Here is an 18,747-nt window from a genome sequence, read left to right on the forward strand (position 1 = left end):
CCAAATCCCTTCGTGGCCTCACTCCTCCCTATCTCTGTAACCTTTGCCAGTCCTTAAACTTCTGACATATCTGCACTCCTCCCATTTTGACCTCTTGCTTACCTCCAATTTTAATTGCTCTACCATTGGTAACAGTGCCTTCAGCTGCCTATACCCAAGCTGTTGAATTCCCTCTCTAAACCTCTGCTCTTTACCTCTCTTTCCTTCTTTCAGATGTTCCTTAAACCCTACCTCTTTGACCAATCTTTTGGTCATCTGCGCTAATATCACCCTACGTGGCTCGGTTTGATGATGCTGCTATGAAGTGGCTTAGGATGTTTTATGACGTTTAAGGCACTATATAAAAACAAGTTGTTTCATTTTCATTGACAGCTTTTCCCTCTGGGAAGGAGGATTTTCAAATCTTTCAACGTTCTCCAGCAGTATGTGAGGGTATCCAGAGTATGAGGGCATTGGTGATTTTATGGAATTATTATCCTGACCTGAGACAGATTGGAACTCAACGGTCAATGGAGGCCAAGCACCTGCTTTAGGCCTTACCCATCTGTCTGCGGGCAGTGAGGAGCATGAATAACCCTGCAGGGGAGCAAGAGACAATAATGTTGAGTTGCCTATAAGCATCTTGTTAGATCAAAGCTCTGAATACACAGAGTAAATCTTTTCTTTCAGATCTTGCAAAGATCACATTAGTCAGGCAGTTTTTGTGCGATCCCTTCAGGCTGCTTCTGTAGTGACCATGGAAATCCTGAAGGGTTTTAATATGGTAAATAAGGAGATAGGGTCATAGAGAAATACAGCACTGAAACAGACCCTTCGGCCCACCGAGTCTGTGCTGACCATCAGCCACCCATTTATGCTAATCCTACATTAATCCCATATTCCCTACCACATCCCCACCTTCCCTCCTACCACCTACCTACACTAGGGGCAATTTACAATGGCCAATTTACCTATCAACCTGCAAGTCTTTGGCTGTGGGAGGAATCCAGAGCACAGGGAGAACTTGCAAACTCCACACAGGCAGTACCCAGAATTGAACCTGGGTCGCTGGAGCTGTGAGGCTGCAGTGCTGACCGCTGTGCCACCCCTGCTTCCACTAGCAGTGCTGGTAGTGACAAAGGAGCCAGAGGTGAAATGAGAATTTTTTTTAATGCAACCTGAAAGTACTTAGAAGCAGAGTCAATAGATACTTTCAAAGGGAAATTGGATAAATAATTGTCGAATAGGGAAGTGGAATTAATTGGATAGCTCTTTCAAAGAGCTGACATATCCACGATGAGCCAAATAGCATCCTTCTATGTTGTAAGGTTCTATGACTGTATGAAACTTCTACTTCAGCTACTGTCATGAAAAGAGCAAAGACCAAATTCTGTCAACTGAGACATTCTGCTAATGTGAGGGATGATGAAGCTCATCTGACTGGAAACAACAGGTTTGTACTCCTATTATTTTATAGATTGCAAAAGTAAAACACTGGGACTTCTCCCATACTAAATTCCAGAGTGTACATTCAGGGCACTGGTTAGCTAACAAGATTGAAAGAATGCATGTTGCTGTATAGAAACACTACCAGCATAATCATAGAGGCGATCAGAGGTATGTGGAGCCAGGGGACAAGTAGCAGTTTTAAATGCAGAATCTCCTTGTATATTTATTCCTGCTTGACTGACCTAACAGAGCCTCTTGCCTGAGATTTAGTAGCTCAGCTGAATGGAAAATGCTCACCAAAATCCAAGATGTTGGGATTTATTTACTCTCCAAGTTCTATCTGCAACCCTCGCTGAGCTAATATACTTAAAAAGCATTGTTCTGCAGAACATTGGCAGGATTTTCAACCTTCAGATGCTTTTAAAATACTCAAGGATACAATGTCAACTTCATGTGAAGGATCACTGATCAAAAGATTATTATCTTTGTTATTTCCACCATCCTTTTAATGTAACTGCTGCAGCTGAACTTGCTCAACTTCTGGTCCCCCTTCCTATCACCAATGCCCACTGAGATTCTGTCTTCCAACAGTGAAGATTGACCAGGCCTTGCCCTGGACCTTACCATGGCGAAGCAGCGGATCCTACTGTCATGCTGAAAGTGCCTCCCTTCACAATTGAGAGGTTGAATGTTTCTTCTGGACCCAGAGGCATTTCAGTGGATGGCCTGATTAGATCAGTTTCCTGTCCCTATTTCTCAGTATCCATTGGGTACTCACTAATGGATGTGTAAACACAAAGCGGAGAAGGTTTGGGCAGTAGTATTCAACTGAATCCAACTTCATTTTGTGTCCCCTGTGTTGGTTATTTCAATCTTTCATGACACATTTTCATTGGATCATTGTGGTATTGTGCACTAGCACTCAGTTGTACGTTTGCCTTGGAAATTGTGCCCAGTTGTGCTTTTACTTGTTCCCAACTGAATTTTTAATTTAGTTCTTCACAGGTTACCCATCATTCAAACTGTTTTGAATGTGAGAATTTAAGTTTCTTGCTTGGAAAGCTGCACCCTTGATGGCATTAGTTTTCACTGACTTGTTAAATTCTAAATGTTGCTGTAGACTGTGCTGGGTTTGGCATTCTAAACACAGAATTTTACCAATTTTAATTTGGGTCAGCCTAGCATTTTATTTGATGCTACTGGAATACTGCAAACATCTACTGAGCTCGAAGCATTATGTCTCTTGCGAAGTGCAAGTATGCATGTTCAACAGTTATTTGTTTCCTGTGGTGCAAGGAACCAAGGCAGAGCAGTAGATTGCTAAATGGATCCTATACTATCCCTTTTTAAAAATTCATTCACAGGATGTGGACGTTGCTGGCAAGACCAGCATTTATGGGCCATCCTAATTGCCCTTGAGACAGTGGTGGTGGTGACTTGCTAGGCCATTTCAGAGGGCAGTTAAGAGATGAAGAATGTGCACAGGTGTGAAACTGCAAGTTAATTAAGTCCTGAGAAAGCACTAGTTACTGTAGGAAATAGGGATCTGAAGCTTGCTTTCAGCACAAGGACAATGCAAGTAGAAGGAAGTTTGTGTAGATGTAGCTGGTATTCAGAAGGAGCAAGAAAATTGTCAAAATCGTAACTATTGATGCAATTGAAAGACAGGAAAAGATGTAATAAAGAATGAGAGGTTAGAGATGAGACGGAGACCTTTTATTTGGATCCAGTCAGGGAATGTGTCAAAGGTACTGACATTGGTAGAGTCAAGAACTGTTGAGGGGAAAAGAATTATTTGATGTGAAAGGAGACAATGGGTTCCGCGGTGGGAGAGCAGCTTCAGCAATATGAACGATGTGGTGTTGTGCACACAGTGGTTGAGTATTGGATTGTTTAGAGTTTGGTATTGGGCAAGGAGGCTGTTTGCGTAGTATCACACCCTGGCTTTTTGTCGGAGTCAGGTGTTAACTATGAGTGGTAATCTTTCTTTCCAAATACAACTAAACACTCTCCCTATCACTGAAACACTTCCTAATACCAAAACCAACGAGACTGCAACATTGGCAATGGAGCCCACAATGCCAAATGCCACTGAAACTGTGCAAGCACAAGTATTACAGCACTGTGTACTGACAATGCAAAAATTGGTTCTGGTAATTTGGCAGGGGGGTGGGAACCAGGAGAACATTAGGAAAAGCAAGGTACGCAAAGAATTGGGAGAGACAGATAGCACTAGAGTAGAAAATAGTAAGGTGTTAGGTAGGGTCAGAGTAAAACGGAATGCAGTAAGCCCTCAATTAGATTAATGTGCATGTATGTGAACGCATGGAGTATGGTAATAATGTTGGTGAGCTGCAAGTGCTGATAGCCACATGTTCTCATCGTGATAACAAAGACCTGTCTCAAAAAAGAGCAGGACTGGATACTAAATATTCCTGGATATAAGTTGTTCAGGAAAGATAGGGAAGGAAAGAAAGGAGGAGGGGTGGCAGTATTAATTAACAATAATAGAGCAGTGCTGGAGAGAGAGGATGTCCTAGAGGGATCAAGGACAGAAACTAATTGGTTTGAGCCAAAAAAATAATAGAGATACCATTACATTACTGGGTGTATTCTATAGTCCACCAAATAGTGGGAAAGGAGCAAATTTGCAAATAAATTACTGAGAGGCATGAGAAATATAGAGTAGTTATAATGGTGGAATTGAACTATCCTAATGTAGACTGGGATAGTTATAAAGGGCAGAGAAGGGGACTAGTTCATAATGTGTTCAGTATAATTTTCTAGAGCAATGTGTTTCTAGTCCAATGAGGAAGGAGGCATTGCTGGATCTGGTTCTGGGGAGTGAGGTGGGTCAGGTGTCAGTATGGGAACTTCAGGGGGCAACGATATCATAAGGTTTAGGTTGGCCATGGAAATGGACAAGGAGCAACCAGAGTAAAAATAATTAATTGGGAGAGGGCCAATTTCAGTGGGGTGAAAATGGATCTAGCCCAGGTAAATTGCATTCAAAGATTGGCAAGAAAATCTATAATGGACCTTAAAGAAGAGATAGGTCAGGTACAGTCAAGGTACATTCTCACGAAAGGTAAGATGAGCAAAGCCAGAGGTCCCTGGATGACAAAAGAGGTGGAGTGTAAGATGAAGCAGAAAAAGGTGTGTATGACAGATGTCAGGTTGATAATACAAGTGAGTGCCAGGCAGGACATAGAAAGTTCAGAGGGGAAGTGAAAAAAGAAATGAGCAGCAAAGAGAGAACATGGGAAGAGTCTGACAGCTAACATAAAAGGGAATCCAGAAGTCTTCTATCGGCATATAAATAGTAAAAGGGTGGTAAAAGGAGGAGTGGGGCAAATTAGGGACCATAAAGGGGATTTATGCATGGAGGCAGAGGGCATGGCTGAGGTACTAAATGAGTACTTTGCATGTCTTTACTAAGGAAGAAGATGCTGCCAAAGTCAGAGTAAAAGAGGAGGTAGTTGAGACACTGGATGGGCTATAAATTGATAAAAAGGAGGTATGAGGAAGGCTGGCTGTACATAATGTTAATAAATGTGAGGTTATCCACTTTGGTGGCAAAAACAGAACGGCGATAGATTGGGAGAGGGGGAGGTGCAGCGAAACCTGGGTGTCCTTGTGCACCAGTCGCTAAAAGTAAGCATGCAAGTGCAGCAGGCAGTTAAGAAGGCAAATGGTATGTTGGCCTTCATAGCGAGAGGATTCAAGTACAGGAGCAAGGATGTCTTGCTGCAATTACACAAGGCCTTGGTGAGACCACATCTAGAGTATTGTGTGCAATTTTAGTCTCCTTATCTGAGGAAGGATGTTCTTGCTATGGAGGGAGTGCAGCAAAGGTTCACCAGACTGATTCCTGGGATGGCAGGACTGACGTATGAAGAGAAAATGGGTCGATTAGGCTTGTATTCGCTAGAGTTTAGAAGAATGAAAGGGGATCTCATAGCAACCTACAAAATTCTAACAGGAGTGGACAGACTAGATGCAGGGAAGATGTTCCTGATAGCGGGGGAGTCCAGGACCAGGGGTCACAGTCTAAGGATAAGGGGTAAGCCATTTAGGACTGAGATGAGGAGGGATTTCTTCACCCAGAGAGTGGTGAACCTGTGGAAGTCTCTACCACAGAAAGAATTTGAGGCCAGATCATTAAATATATTCAAGAAAGAGTTAGATGTAGTTCTTAGGGCTAAAGGGATCAAGGGATCTGGGTAGAAAGTGGGAACAGGGTACTGTGTTTGGATGATCAGCCATGATCGTATTGAATGGCAGTGCAGGCTCGAAGGGCCAAATCTTTCCTATTTTTCTATGTTTCTAATAAGTCACCAGGACTGGATGAGATAGTGGTAATGTCACTGGACTAGTAATCCAGTGACCCAGGTTAGTGCCCTGGAGACACAAGTTCAACTCCCACCGCAGTAGTTGATGGAATTTAAATTCAGTTAATTCAATTCAATTAATAAAAATCCAGAATCTGAGCAATGATGCCATGAAACTATCATCTTCTTCTTTGGCCTCCTTGTCTCGAGAGACAATGGGTAAGTGCCTGGAGGTGGTCAGTGGTTTGTGGAGCAGCGCCTGGAGTGGCTATAAATACCAATTCTAGAGTGACAGACTCTTCCACAGGTGCTGTAGATAAAATTGGTTGTCAGGGCTGTTAGGCAGTTGGCTCTCCCCTTGCGCTTCTGTCTTTTTTCTTGCCAACTGCTAAGTCTTTTCGACTCGCCACACTTTAGCCCCACCTTTATGGCTGCCATATCATAAGTTGTCATAAAAACACATCAGGTTCATCAATGTCCGTTAGGGAAGCAAATCTGTAGTCCTTACCTGGTCTGGCCTACATGTGACTCTAGACCCACAGAAATGAGGTTGACTCTTAACTGTCCTCTGAAATGGCCTAACAAGCCACTCAATTGTGAAGGGCGATTAGAGATGGACAACAAATGCTGGCCTTGCCAGCCATGCCCGTAGCTCATGAAAGAATAAAAAAAAAATGCATCCAGGGATACTGAAGAAGTAAGGGTGGAAATTGTGGAAGCACAAGCCATAATCTTCCAATCCCTGTTTAGATACTGCGGGGGTTGCCAGAGGACTGGAGAATTGCACATGTTTCACCCTTGTTCAAAAAAGGGTGCAAGGATAAGCCCAGCAACTACAGGCCAGTCAGTTTAACCTTAGTTCTGGGAAAGCTTTTAGAGGTGATAATCAGGGACAAAATTAGCAGCCACTTGGACAAATATGAATTAATTATGGGGAATCAGCACAGATTTGTGAAGGGAAAATCATTTAGAATTTTTAGATGAGCTAACAGAAGGTCAATGTGGTGTACATGGACTTCCAAAAAGAGTTTGATAAAGTGCCACAGAACGGGCAGAGTTGAAGCCCAAGGAATAAAAGGGCCAGTAACAAAGTTGGCTGAGTAGTGGTGAAGTCTGCCAAATGATGCTTCACCTCCCGAAGGACGTGGATGAGCTTTCCGGACGTCGATGGTGGGCTTATTACCTGCACCAGATTCCACCCCCCCTCCCCCCCCCCCTTTACCCCCCTTCCACCCCCCCCCACCCCCGTCCCCTTCCCTGCTCCACCCTCTCAGCTCACCCCCTCACAACCCCGTCCCAGCCCGCCCCCCCCTCGCACCATCTTCACCCCGCACCCCCTTCCCCTGCACCCCCCCCCCACCCCCTCCCTCTACCCCTCCCCCTTGCATCCCCTCCTCCCACCGGCACCATCCTACACCTGTGTAGGGGCCCCAACAACCCCACTGCCTTGTGGGCGTCTCGGGAGAGACCAAGGCTAAGGGAGTAAACCCTAACAGAAAATCCGGAGCGGAACCCCGTAGGCGGTCATGTGTCACCTTTGGCATGTTTCCGGCAGTTCCTGCAGCCATACTGGTGCCAAACGTCGTGTCCTGCACTCCTTTGGACCCCACCAGAAAGGCCGAGAGGAGGGGGGTTTTGACGACTGGGCAACTCTCAACCTCCATAAATTTGCCCAGGCATGCGCCATGGAGAGGTCACTCCATAGTTGCCTCACAGCGACTGAAACAACACGGAAGGCAGCAGTTACGGGTTATAAGTCCAGATAAATTGGCGTAGAAACTGGGCGCCACAGGTTGCCTTTGTCGGTGGGAGAGGTCATTGCACCTCACTGGACAGCTACCGCCCGCCTCAAACCGGGCAGCCCCCGGTCAATAAGGTTCTGTCCCGCCACAGTCTGCCTGCTTCAATGGGTGCTTGGAGCTCAGGGTCATTGCCCGAAAGGTGGACTGACACACCGCACCAAACAACATGAAAAAAGGAAAGAAGGTACCAGCCCTTCGCTTTGCAAGCTGGAACGTCAGAACTATGTGTCCTGGCCTGTCGGAAGACCTTACACAAATCAACGATTCTCGGAAGACCGCCATCATTAACAACGAGCTCAGTAGACTCAATGTGGACATTGCAGCACTTCAGGAGACTCGCCTCCCCGCGAGTGGCTCTCTAGCAGAGCAAGACTACACCTTCTTCTGGCAGGGCAGGGATCCTGAAGAACCAAGACAGCATGGAGTGGGCTTCGCCATCAGAAACTCCTTGCTCAGCATGATAGAGCCTCCCTCAAATGGCTCGGAACGCATACTGTCCATCCGACTGCTCACCACCTCTGGTCCAGTACACCTACTCAGCATCTATGCTCCAACACTCTGTTCCGCACCTGAAGCTAAAGACCAGTTCTATGAACAACTCCATAACATCATTAGCAGCATCCCCAACACCGAACACCTATTCCTGCTGGGGGACTTTAATGCCAGGGTTGGGGCCGACCATGACTCATGGCCCTCCTGCCTTGGGCGCTATGGCGTTGGAAGGATGAATGAGAACGGGCAGAGACTGCTTGAGTTGTGTACCTATCATAACCTCTGCATCACCAACTCGTTCTTTCACACTAAACCCTGTCACCAGGTTTCATGGAGGCACCCAAGATCACGTCGTTGGCACCAGCTAGACCTCATTGTCACAAGGCGAGCCGCCTTAAACAGTGTTCAAATCACACGCAGCTTCCACAGTGCGGACTGCGACACCGACCACTCCCTGGTGTGCAGCAAGGTTAGACTCAGACCAAAGAAGTTGCATCATTCCAAGCAGAAGGGCCACCCGCGCATCAACACGAGCAGAATTTCTCACCCACAGCTGTTACAAAAATTTCTAAATTCACTTGTAACAGCCCTTCAAAACACTCCCACAGGGGATGCTGAGACCAAGTGGGCCCACATCAGAGACGCCATCTATGAGTCAGCTTTGACCACCTACGGCAAAAGTGCGAAGAGAAATGCAGACTGGTTTCAATCTCATAATGAAGAGCTAGAACCTGTCATAGCCGCTAAGCGCATTGCACTTTTGAACTACAAGAAAGCCCCCAGCGATTTAACATCCGCAGCACTTAAAGCAGCCAGAAGTACTGCACAAAGAACAGCTAGGCGTTGCGCAAACGACTACTGGCAACACCTATGCAGTCATATTCAGCTGGCCTCAGACACCGGAAACATCAGAGGAATGTATGATGGCATGAAGAGAGCTCTTGGGCCAACCATCAAGAAGATCACCCCCCTCAAATCTAAATCGGGGGACATAATCACTGACCAACGCAAACAGATGGACCGCTGGGTTGAGCACTACCTAGAACTGTACTCCAGGGAGAATGCTGTCACTGAGACTGCCCTCAATGCAGCCCAGCCTCTACCAGTCATGGATGAGCTGGACATACAGCCAACCAAATCGGAACTCAGTGATGCCATTGATTCCCTAGCCAGCGGAAAAGCCCCTGGGAAGGACAGCATTACCCCTGAAATAATCAAGAGTGCCAAGCCTGCTATACTCTCAGCACTACATGAACTGCTATGCCTGTGCTGGGACGAGGGAGCAGTACCCCAGGACATGCGCGATGCCAACATCATCACCCTCTATAAAAACAAAGGTGACCGCGGTGACTGCAACAACTACCGTGGAATCTCCCTGCTCAGCATAGTGGGGAAAGTCTTTGCTCGAGTCGCTCTGAACAGGCTGCAGAAGCTGGCCGAGCGCGTCTACCCTGAGGCACAGTGTGGCTTTCGTGCAGAGAGATCGACTATTGACATGCTGTTCTCCCTTCGTCAGATACAGGAGAAATGCCGTGAACAACAGATGCCCCTCTACATTGCTTTCATTGATCTCACCAAAGCCTTTGACCTCGTCAGCAGACGTGGTCTCTTCAGACTACTAGAAAAGATCGGATGTCCACCAAAGCTACTAAGTATCATCACCTCATTCCATGACAATATGAAAGGCACAATTCAACATGGTGGCTCCTCATCAGAGCCCTTTCCTATCCTGAGTGGTGTGAAACAGGGCTGTGTTCTCGCACCCACACTTTTTGGGATTTTCTTCTCCCTGCTGCTTTCACATGCGTTCAAATCCTCTGAAGAAGGAATTTTCCTCCACACAAGATCAGGGGGCAGGTTGTTCAACCTTGCCCGTCTAAGAGCGAAGTCCAAAGTACGGAAAGTCCTCATCAGAGAACTCCTCTTTGCTGACGATGCTGCTTTAACATCTCACACTGAAGAATGCCTGCAGAGTCTCATCGACAGGTTTGCGTCTGCCTGCAATGAATTTGGCCTAACCATCAGCCTCAAGAAAATGAACATCATGGGGCAGGATGTCAGAAATGCTCCATCCATCAATATTGGCGACCACGCTCTGGAAGTGGTTCAAGAGTTCACCTACCTAGGCTCAACTATCACCAGTAACCTGTCTCTAGATGCAGAAATCAACAAGCGCATGGGTAAGGCTTCCACTGCTATGTCCAGACTGGCCAAGAGAGTGTGGGAAAATGGCGCACTGACACGGAACACAAAAGTCCGAGTGTATCAGGCCTGTGTCCTCAGTACCTTGCTCTACGGCAGCGAGGCCTGGACAACGTATGCCAGCCAAGAGCGACGTCTCAATTCATTCCATCTTCGCTGCCTTCGGAGAATACTTGGCATCAGGTGGCAGGACTATATCTCCAACACAGAAGTCCTTGAAGCGGCCAACACCCCCAGCTTATACACACTACTGAGTCAGCGGCGCTTGAGATGGCTTGGCCATGTGAGCCGCATGGAAGATGGCAGGATCCCCAAAGACACATTGTACAGCGAGCTCGCCACTGGTATCAGACCCACCGGCCGTCCATGTCTCCGTTATAAAGACGTCTGCAAACGCGACATGAAATCGTGTGACATTGATCACAAGTCGTGGGAGTCAGTTGCCAGCATTCGCCAGAGCTGGCGGGCAGCCATAAAGACAGGGCTAAATTGTGGCGAGTCGAAGAGACTTAGTAGTTGGCAGGAAAAAAGACAGAGGCGCAAGGGGAGAGCCAACTGTGCAACAGCCCCAACAAACAAATTTCTCTGCAGCACCTGTGGAAGAGCCTGTCACTCCAGAATTGGCCTTTATAGCCACTCCAGGCGCTGCTTCACAAACCACTGACCACCTCCAGGCGCATATCCATTGTCTCTCGAGATAAGGAGGCCCAAAAGAAAGAAAGTGGTGAACAGTTGTTTTTCAGACTGGAGGAGGGTATATAGTGGGTTTCCCTAGGGATCAGTATTAGGACCACTGCTTTTCTTGATGTATATTAATGACCTAGACTTGGGTGTGCAGGGTACAATTTCAAAATGGCTGTATTTGCCGACAATGTAAGTACTAGGTGGCGCAGTACTGGCACATAGCCTCACCGACAGAAATGTCACTGTCTGCGACGTCTCAGGCAGCTGCCAATAATAAAAATGATGCTGCTCAATTTGACACAAAAAATGAATTGAACTCAAACCCCCCCTTGCCCGTCAATGGCTGTGATCGCCACCTCCACACCACCCCCCCCTCCCCCAGCAGTTCCCCCGTTCCCTCTTGTGATCACTGCTTCTGTTCCTCGCTCCCTCCTGCAATCGCCGCATTCAGTTTCCCGCAATCGCCGCTTGTCTTCCTGCACCTATCCGCTTGCTGTTCCCTCCTGCCGCTCGCTGCCCAGACCCTAACCCTAACCCAGAGAAGCGGCGGTTGGGGGTGAGGGTAAGCGAGTAGGGTGCTTGTGGCAAGGTGGATGGAGCAGTAGCATAGAGCGGCGAGTAGGTGGAAGAGAACGTTGGGAGTGAGCGGGGAAGAGAGGCGGCGATTGCAGGAGGGAGCAGGGTATGTAGGGAATGGAGGCGACGATCATGGCATTGAGCAGTGAAACAACACTGGGACGTCATTACATAGTGATGTTGACGTACTCATGCGTGGACCGATACTGGCAAGCTGGCAAATGTTAAGACACGTTGTGGGGGAGGTGGTGGCATAGTGGTAATGTCACTGAACAGGCCAATTCCCCGAGGAGCTGGGTTCAAATCCCACCATGGCAGCTGATGGAATTCAAATTCAATTAATTAATTTCAATTAATAAATTTTTAAAAATCTGGAATTGAAAGCTAGTTTCCGTAATGGCGCCATGAAACTATCATCGATTGTCATACAAACCCATCTGGTTCACTAATGTCCTTTAGGGAAGGAAATCTGCCATCCTTGCCTCGTCTGGCCTACATGTGACTCCAGACCCAGAGCAATGCGGTTGACTCTGAACTGATCTCTGAAATGGCCTGTCGAGGGCAATTAGAGATGGGCAACAAATGCTGGCCTTGCCAGCGGCACCCACATCCCATGAAATAATTTTTTAAAATGATGTTGGTGATTGCTGTGCGCATGCTCTTTGTTGTCAGGAGACACTCCATTTCACAATTTGCAGATGACAAAACTTAGAAGTATTGTGAACTGTGAGGAGAGTAGTGATAAACTTCAGGAGGGCATAGACAGACTGGTGGAATGAACGGACGTGTGGCAGATGAGATTTAATGCAGAGAAGTGTGAAGTGATTCAGTTCGGTAGGAAGAAGGAGGAAATGGCAATATAAAATCAAAGATGCAATTGTAAAGGAGTGCAGGAGCAGAAGGACCTGAGGGTATATGTGCACAAGTCATTGAAGGTGGTAGGGCAGCTTGAAAAAGTGGTTAATAAAGCATACGACATTCTGGGCTTTATAAATAGGGGTATAGAGTACAAAAGCAAGGAAATTATGGTGGACATTTGTAAAACAATAGTTCGGCCTCAACTGGAGTTTTGTGTCCAATTCTGGGCATCGCACTTCAGGAAGGATGTGAAGGCATTAGAGAAGATGCAGAAAAGGTTTACGAGAATGGTTCCAGAGCTGAAGGACTTCAGTTATGTGGATCGACGTCGATTTAAGGTGAATGGTAAACAAACAAAAGGTGATATGAGGAAAAACATTTTTATGCAGCGGGTGGTTAGGACCTGAGATGCGCTGCCTGAGAGTCTGGTGGAGACAGCTTCAATCGTGGCTTTCAAAAGGGAATTGGATAATTATCTGAAGAGAAAACATTTGCAGGCCTACAGTGAAAAGGCAGGGAGTGGAACTAGCTGAGTTGTTCTTGCAGAGAGCTGGCATGGACCCAACAAGCCAAATGGCCTCCTCCTGTGCTATAATCGTTCTATGATTCTGTAATGTTCTATTGCAAATATGGTCAGATATATAATTAACATGGAGTTATAATGAAAAGTCGTTTGAATACATTTAAGAGAAAGTGATATGAAATGCTCCTTGAATTTTCTGTTCAAGAAACAGAAGGTTTAGATTTTCATTGAGATTACTAAAGGGCCGACGTCCTGATTTCCAAAGGCATTCGATTAACTGTCACAAATGGTTAATACGCAAGGTAAAGGCTTATGGAGTTGCAGGTAATATATTAGAATGGATGGTGGGTTGGATAATGAACAGGGAATGGGGATAAATGGGACATTTTCAAGTTGGCAAGCTGTAACTAGAGGACTGCCACAAGGATTAGTACTGGGGCCTCAACTATTTTAATCTGTATTAATGACCTAGACAAAAGAGACTAAAAGTAATGTATCCCAGTTTGCTGACGATACAAAGCTAGGTGGGAATGTAAACTGTGAGGATGATACAAAGAGGCTGCAAAGAGATATAGACAGATTAGGTGAGTGGGCAACAAGGGGCAGATGGAGTATAATGCAGGTTATTCACTTTGGTAGTAAGAATAAAAAAGCAGAATATTTTTAAAAGGCATGATGTTCAGAGGGACTTGGGCGTACCTTTACAAGGAACATAGAAAGTTAGCAAGCAGATACAGCAAGCAATTAGGACGGCAAATGGCATGTTGGCCTTTATTGCAAGGGGATTGGAGTCTTGCTACAAATTTATACGGCTTTGTTAAGACTACACATGGGGTACTGTGTGTTGTTTTAGTCTCCATATCTTGGAGGAAGTACAGCAAAGGTTCAGTAGATTGGTTCCTGGGATGAGAGTTGTCCAATGATGAGAGGCTGACTAAATTGGACCTATACCTTCTGGAGTTTAGAAGAATGAGAGGCAATCTCATTGAAACATATAAGATGCTGAAGAAGCTCAACAAGATTGACACTGAGAGGTTGTTTTCCCTGGCTGGGGAACCTAGACCATGGGGACACAGTCTCAGGATAAGGGGCCGATCATCTAGGACTGAGATGAGAAATTTCTTCATTCAGAGGATTGTGAATCTTTGGAATTCTATAACCTAGAGCGTTGTGGATGCTCCATCGTTGAATATATTTAAGGCTGAGATAGACTGATTTTTGGTCTCTCTGGGAAACGAGGAATATGTGGAGTGGATGGGAAAGTGGAGTTGAGGCAGATGATCAGACATGTTCGTATTGAATGGCGGAGCAGGCTCGAGGAGCTGTATGGTCTACTGCTGCTCCTATTTCTTATGTTTTTATGCCCATTTGTACAGGATACTATCAAGGTTGAAAAGAGAGAGACGGTAAAGTAAATGCATAGGTTATGGCTACGTGATCCCTTGCTCGAGTTTTTAAAAGTTTTTGGATTGTGGAACCAATTGAAGATTAAATGTGTTGAGGAGTTCCACATTTGAGGCCTGTAAAAAACTAAGTTTAGGTTTGAAGACAGTGTTATTGGTAGGGATTTATGTTTTTCACCAGCTTCATTTGTTGCACAAAGTATGTTTGACAAGGTTGGGGGAAGGTGGGAGCAAACTGCTAAATTTTGGAATTTTTACAAATGTGGCCCAAAGAAAAGAAACACTTGCCTTGCGTTGGATCTTGATTTCAACACAGTGAGGATGTAGATAGGGTGAACAGAATGTAGAAGGGTGTACTTATAGCAGTAGAGTAATTAGGCAAGTTCAAAATTATATGACTGTAGCTGTATCAATAGACAATTCCAAACTTTAACCGTGGCACAGTGGTTAGCACGGCAGCCTCACAGCTCCAGGGACCCGGGTTCAATTCTGGGTACTGCCTGTGCGGAGTTTGCAAGTTCTCCCTGTGACCGCGTGGGTTTTCGCCGGGTCCTCCGGTTTCCTCCCACAGCCAAAGACTTGCAGGTGATAGGTAAATTGGCCATTGTAAATTGCCCCTAGTGTAGGTAGGTGGTAGGGTTACTGTAGGGTTAGTATAAATGGGTGGTTGTTGGTCGGCACAGACTTGGTGGGCCGAAGGGCCTGTTTCAGTGCTGTATCTGTAAAAAAAAATAAAACCTGGCTTACTGAATTCCCTTGGTTATAGCAAAGACAGGTAACAACAATTATATATTAATTTTGTGATTATTTCAGTAATTTAGTAGATTAAAACTTAGATCTCCCACCAGAATTTCAAATTGATCCTTTTTTACAACAAAAAAAACTAGTTTTGAAATATATCAGTTGGACTGGAGATAAAAATTTAAGCAGCTGCCTAAATCAAATGAATGAATGCAGTATCATACAAACCTCACTGTAATCGGACACTGACTCAAGCTTATAATTTATTATATTTGTAGCAGTGTTTTTCCTGGTGTTTTCAAAGTGGTAGCCTACAATCAACTTTTAATCTTATTTTTTCTGGTTTGCTGAAGGCCTACGTGGATGGCAGTGAGCATTGCACCAGATATGATTCTCACTCTCCTTGAAGGAATGACTACAATTATTCACTACTGTCTGTTAGATCCTTCCATACAATACCACCAGGTGAGTTGTATATTCATTTACTGCTGATTTGTAAGCACCAAAAAAAAATGTTAGCTGCGCAAAACAGAGAAAAAGGATTGGGACTATAAGAGAGATTGTGATTAAAAAGAGGAGGCGAAGAAAAAGATGGAGCCAGAAAAATATAGTATGAAGTGAAGAGGGAAAGAAAATGGAATTGCAGTAAACTGAACGAGAAACCTGTGCAGACTCAATTTTTTTTCTGTCTCAATCTTTACTTGCTTCTATACAAAGTTTGAGTACCATAGCGTTATTTTAGTAACCTGTTTACTAAAATACTCTTTCTGCCACCCTTTTGGGCACAGTGTAGCTCATCATTTACACAGATTTCAGCTTGACTCATTTCTGTTCTTACTTAAAACCAATTTCTGTTTGGGAGACACATAATTTCTTCATCCTTGTATGCTTAATTAAAAGAATACTCAATGGAAAGAGTGAGCCTTAACTTAAGCAGTAGGGTTCTTTAAACTTGTTGGTCTTTCCTTTCCTCAATAGTATCAGAGTCAGTGCATGAAATTCAGATTGCGGAGTTACAGAAGCCGATCGCCCTCCTGGGGTTGTACGCTGCGTCACCAGCCACTTCTGCCGCAGTCCATGCAGTGCACCAAAGTAAAACGGGTGCTTGTGCATGCATCCCTTGTGAGCACCGGAAGCAACAAAACTGATGATATGATGTGATGCATCTGTACTGGCTGATGTGGTGCCCATTTTCTGAATTTGGACTACCAGATCCATTGAACGAATCTGCACTTTACTTAACAAAGATCAAGCTGCAAGGTGGGCTCTGCACCATTGCTATTTAAAGGGCCAGTCAGCAAGTTGTAGGTGAGGTGCTTTTGACTTATTAATGCTTAGGCTGAGATTGTGGAAGTACTGTGCTGTGTATTTGGAGTTGCTTTTTGAGAGCTGGTGCTTACAGTCAGGGAGGACAGAGGAATACCTGACCCAGTTATGGGGGCTCTGGCAGTGCCTCTGAGTCTGCAACATGTCCAGGAAATGGAGCAGAGGAAGCTCTGCAAGAACAGAGGAAGAGGAGGAGGGCTCGACACAAAAGGCCCTATCCACCAAGGGCTTTTTGAAAGCACTTCTTGTACCTACACCTGACCCAGAAGCAGTGCCTGAGGCGACTCAGGTTCAACCAGGGGGTTTTCACAGAACTGTGCCACTTCCTTCAACCTGCCCTGGAGCCTCATAGCATGGAGAGGATAGCCGTGCCAATGGCTGTAAAGGGAACCATCACCCTCAATTATGACACCTCCTGATCCTTTGAGGCTGGGGGCAGAAGATATCAGCACTATTTCCCAGTAAGCTGTCCATTATAGCATCCAGGAAGTCACACAGGCCATCTGCACCAGATGAGGGCAGTTCATCATTGTTTCACTAAGGAAGGAACAGCAGGAGGAAAGAACATGTAACTTTGTCAGGGTAGCGAAATTACTGACGGGGCAGGGTGCCATTGACTGCACACAAATGGCTCTGCGGGCCACCCGTGCCAATGGGGAGTGGTACAGTAAGGGCTTTCATTCTCCATAAATGTGTAGTTGGTATACGACCCTGCCAAGACCATAATTTCAGTAAACGTCTGCTATTCTGTACCAGCTAGCCCTACTCACCGTCTTTTGCTGTCCTAGAGGAACCAGGGGCCGGCTGCTTGGGGTCAAAGGCTACCCACTCTGTACGTGGATGATGACATCAACCCCCCCCCTCAGGGCTATCCCACTACACAAGCAGAGCAGACTCGGGGAGCACCGATATTCATGCCAGAGGAGGTCTGGATGGTTATGGTGGTCTGCATCCTCCACCACCTCGCCATTATGAGTGCGCAGCCTTTACCTCCAGGAATGCGAAGGCCAAAATGGAAAGAGGCATCCTGGACTCCTTTTAACCAAATGGCTGTGAGAGTGTGGATTATCAGGTTCTGATTTCAATTATACAACTTTCCCACACCAACATAGACCCAGCATTCCCCACCGTTGCGTTCATCAGAGACACCCCATGCAGCGTCCCCTTGGCCACCATCCAGCAATAAAAGCCAGTAACAAAAACATTCCCATGACATCTTTATCCAGCAACGCATCTATTTATACAAACAGAAATTCACCCTTGAGCATTCCCTTAAGGCTTGTCTTGTGGGTGCATTTGCCTGTCTGGTCATGTATTATTAGTTTGGGTCATCTCTCGTTCTTTCCGCCACCTTCGCTTTTCCTCTTCATTTTGTCGTCGTTGGGTCTCAAAATGCTGGAATCCTTCCCACAGACTGTGCCTCCATCTGGTTCAGTATGGCGATGGTTTCCCAAGAGTTGATGTCAATATAATTTGATCTCAATACAATTAAATATAGTCATTTGATAGTACAGAACTTGAGTATTGCTGAAAACAGGCTTTTCGTCTTGCACGCATCAGGACAATTGGCAAGAATACCAATGTAAGGGAAGCATGTTGCATTTCTTCATTTTGGCTTTCAGCACATCCTTGAAGTTTTCCTTTGTCCTCCTCTGGTACATCTGCCCTGACTGAGCTGAGAGAAGAAGTCCTGCTTTGGGAGCCTGTATCTGGCATCCACTATTATGACCAACGCAACGAAGCTGATGGTGGATAATCATAGCCTCAATGCTTGTGGTGCCTGCTTGTGAGAGGACACTGATGATGGTGCACCTGTCCTCCCACTTGATATGTAGGATCTTCCACAGGCAGCGTTGATGAAATGACTCCAGTGTTTTGAGATACGTTGTCCATCTTTCAGCCCTGTACTGTAAGGTAGGGATCGCGACCACATGATAAACCATGAGCTTGATTTCAATTTTGATGTTGCGATCTTCAAACACTTGCTTCCTCAAGTGGCCAAAGACTGCACCAGCAGATTTTGGGCAATGCTGGATTTCTTCGTCAATGTCAGCCTTCTGATAACTTCCAAGGTACTGGAAGTGTTCCACATTTTCCAAGCGCTCATCATGAATCCTAATCAATGGGGCTGGGGCATGTGCATCTGGAGCTTGCTGATGGAAAACGTTAGTCTTCTGAATGTTGAGTGCATGTCCCATCTTCTCATATTCCTCAGTAAATACGACGACGATTCTCTGAAGATCCGTTTCTGATACAGCACTTAATGCAGTGTCATCAGCGTATTGGAGCTCAATGACTGAAGTCTTAGTTTTTGATTGGAGTCGTCTGAGATTAAACAGTTTACTGTCAATTCGATAAATAAGCTGCACTCCAGCAGGGAG

The 18,747-nt window shown here is 45.7% G+C and overlaps 1 protein-coding gene across 15 annotated transcripts in view; it reads left to right on the forward strand.

Annotated features, from left to right (window-relative positions):
* The window catches only part of dop1a (DOP1 leucine zipper like protein A), a 555,441-nt gene that overhangs the window by 342,936 nt on the left and 193,758 nt on the right, over positions 1-18,747 (forward strand). For all 15 annotated transcript variants that reach the window (XM_068044706.1, XM_068044708.1, XM_068044707.1 and 12 more), the window contains one exon: positions 15,394-15,505. In XM_068044706.1, the coding sequence (XP_067900807.1) occupies positions 15,394-15,505 (112 nt within the window). The remainder of the gene's footprint in view (positions 1-15,393; positions 15,506-18,747) is intronic.

Source organism: Heterodontus francisci, chromosome 13 (assembly GCF_036365525.1).
Source record: "Heterodontus francisci isolate sHetFra1 chromosome 13, sHetFra1.hap1, whole genome shotgun sequence".
In the NCBI taxonomy this organism is placed as follows: Eukaryota; Metazoa; Chordata; class Chondrichthyes; order Heterodontiformes; family Heterodontidae; genus Heterodontus; species Heterodontus francisci.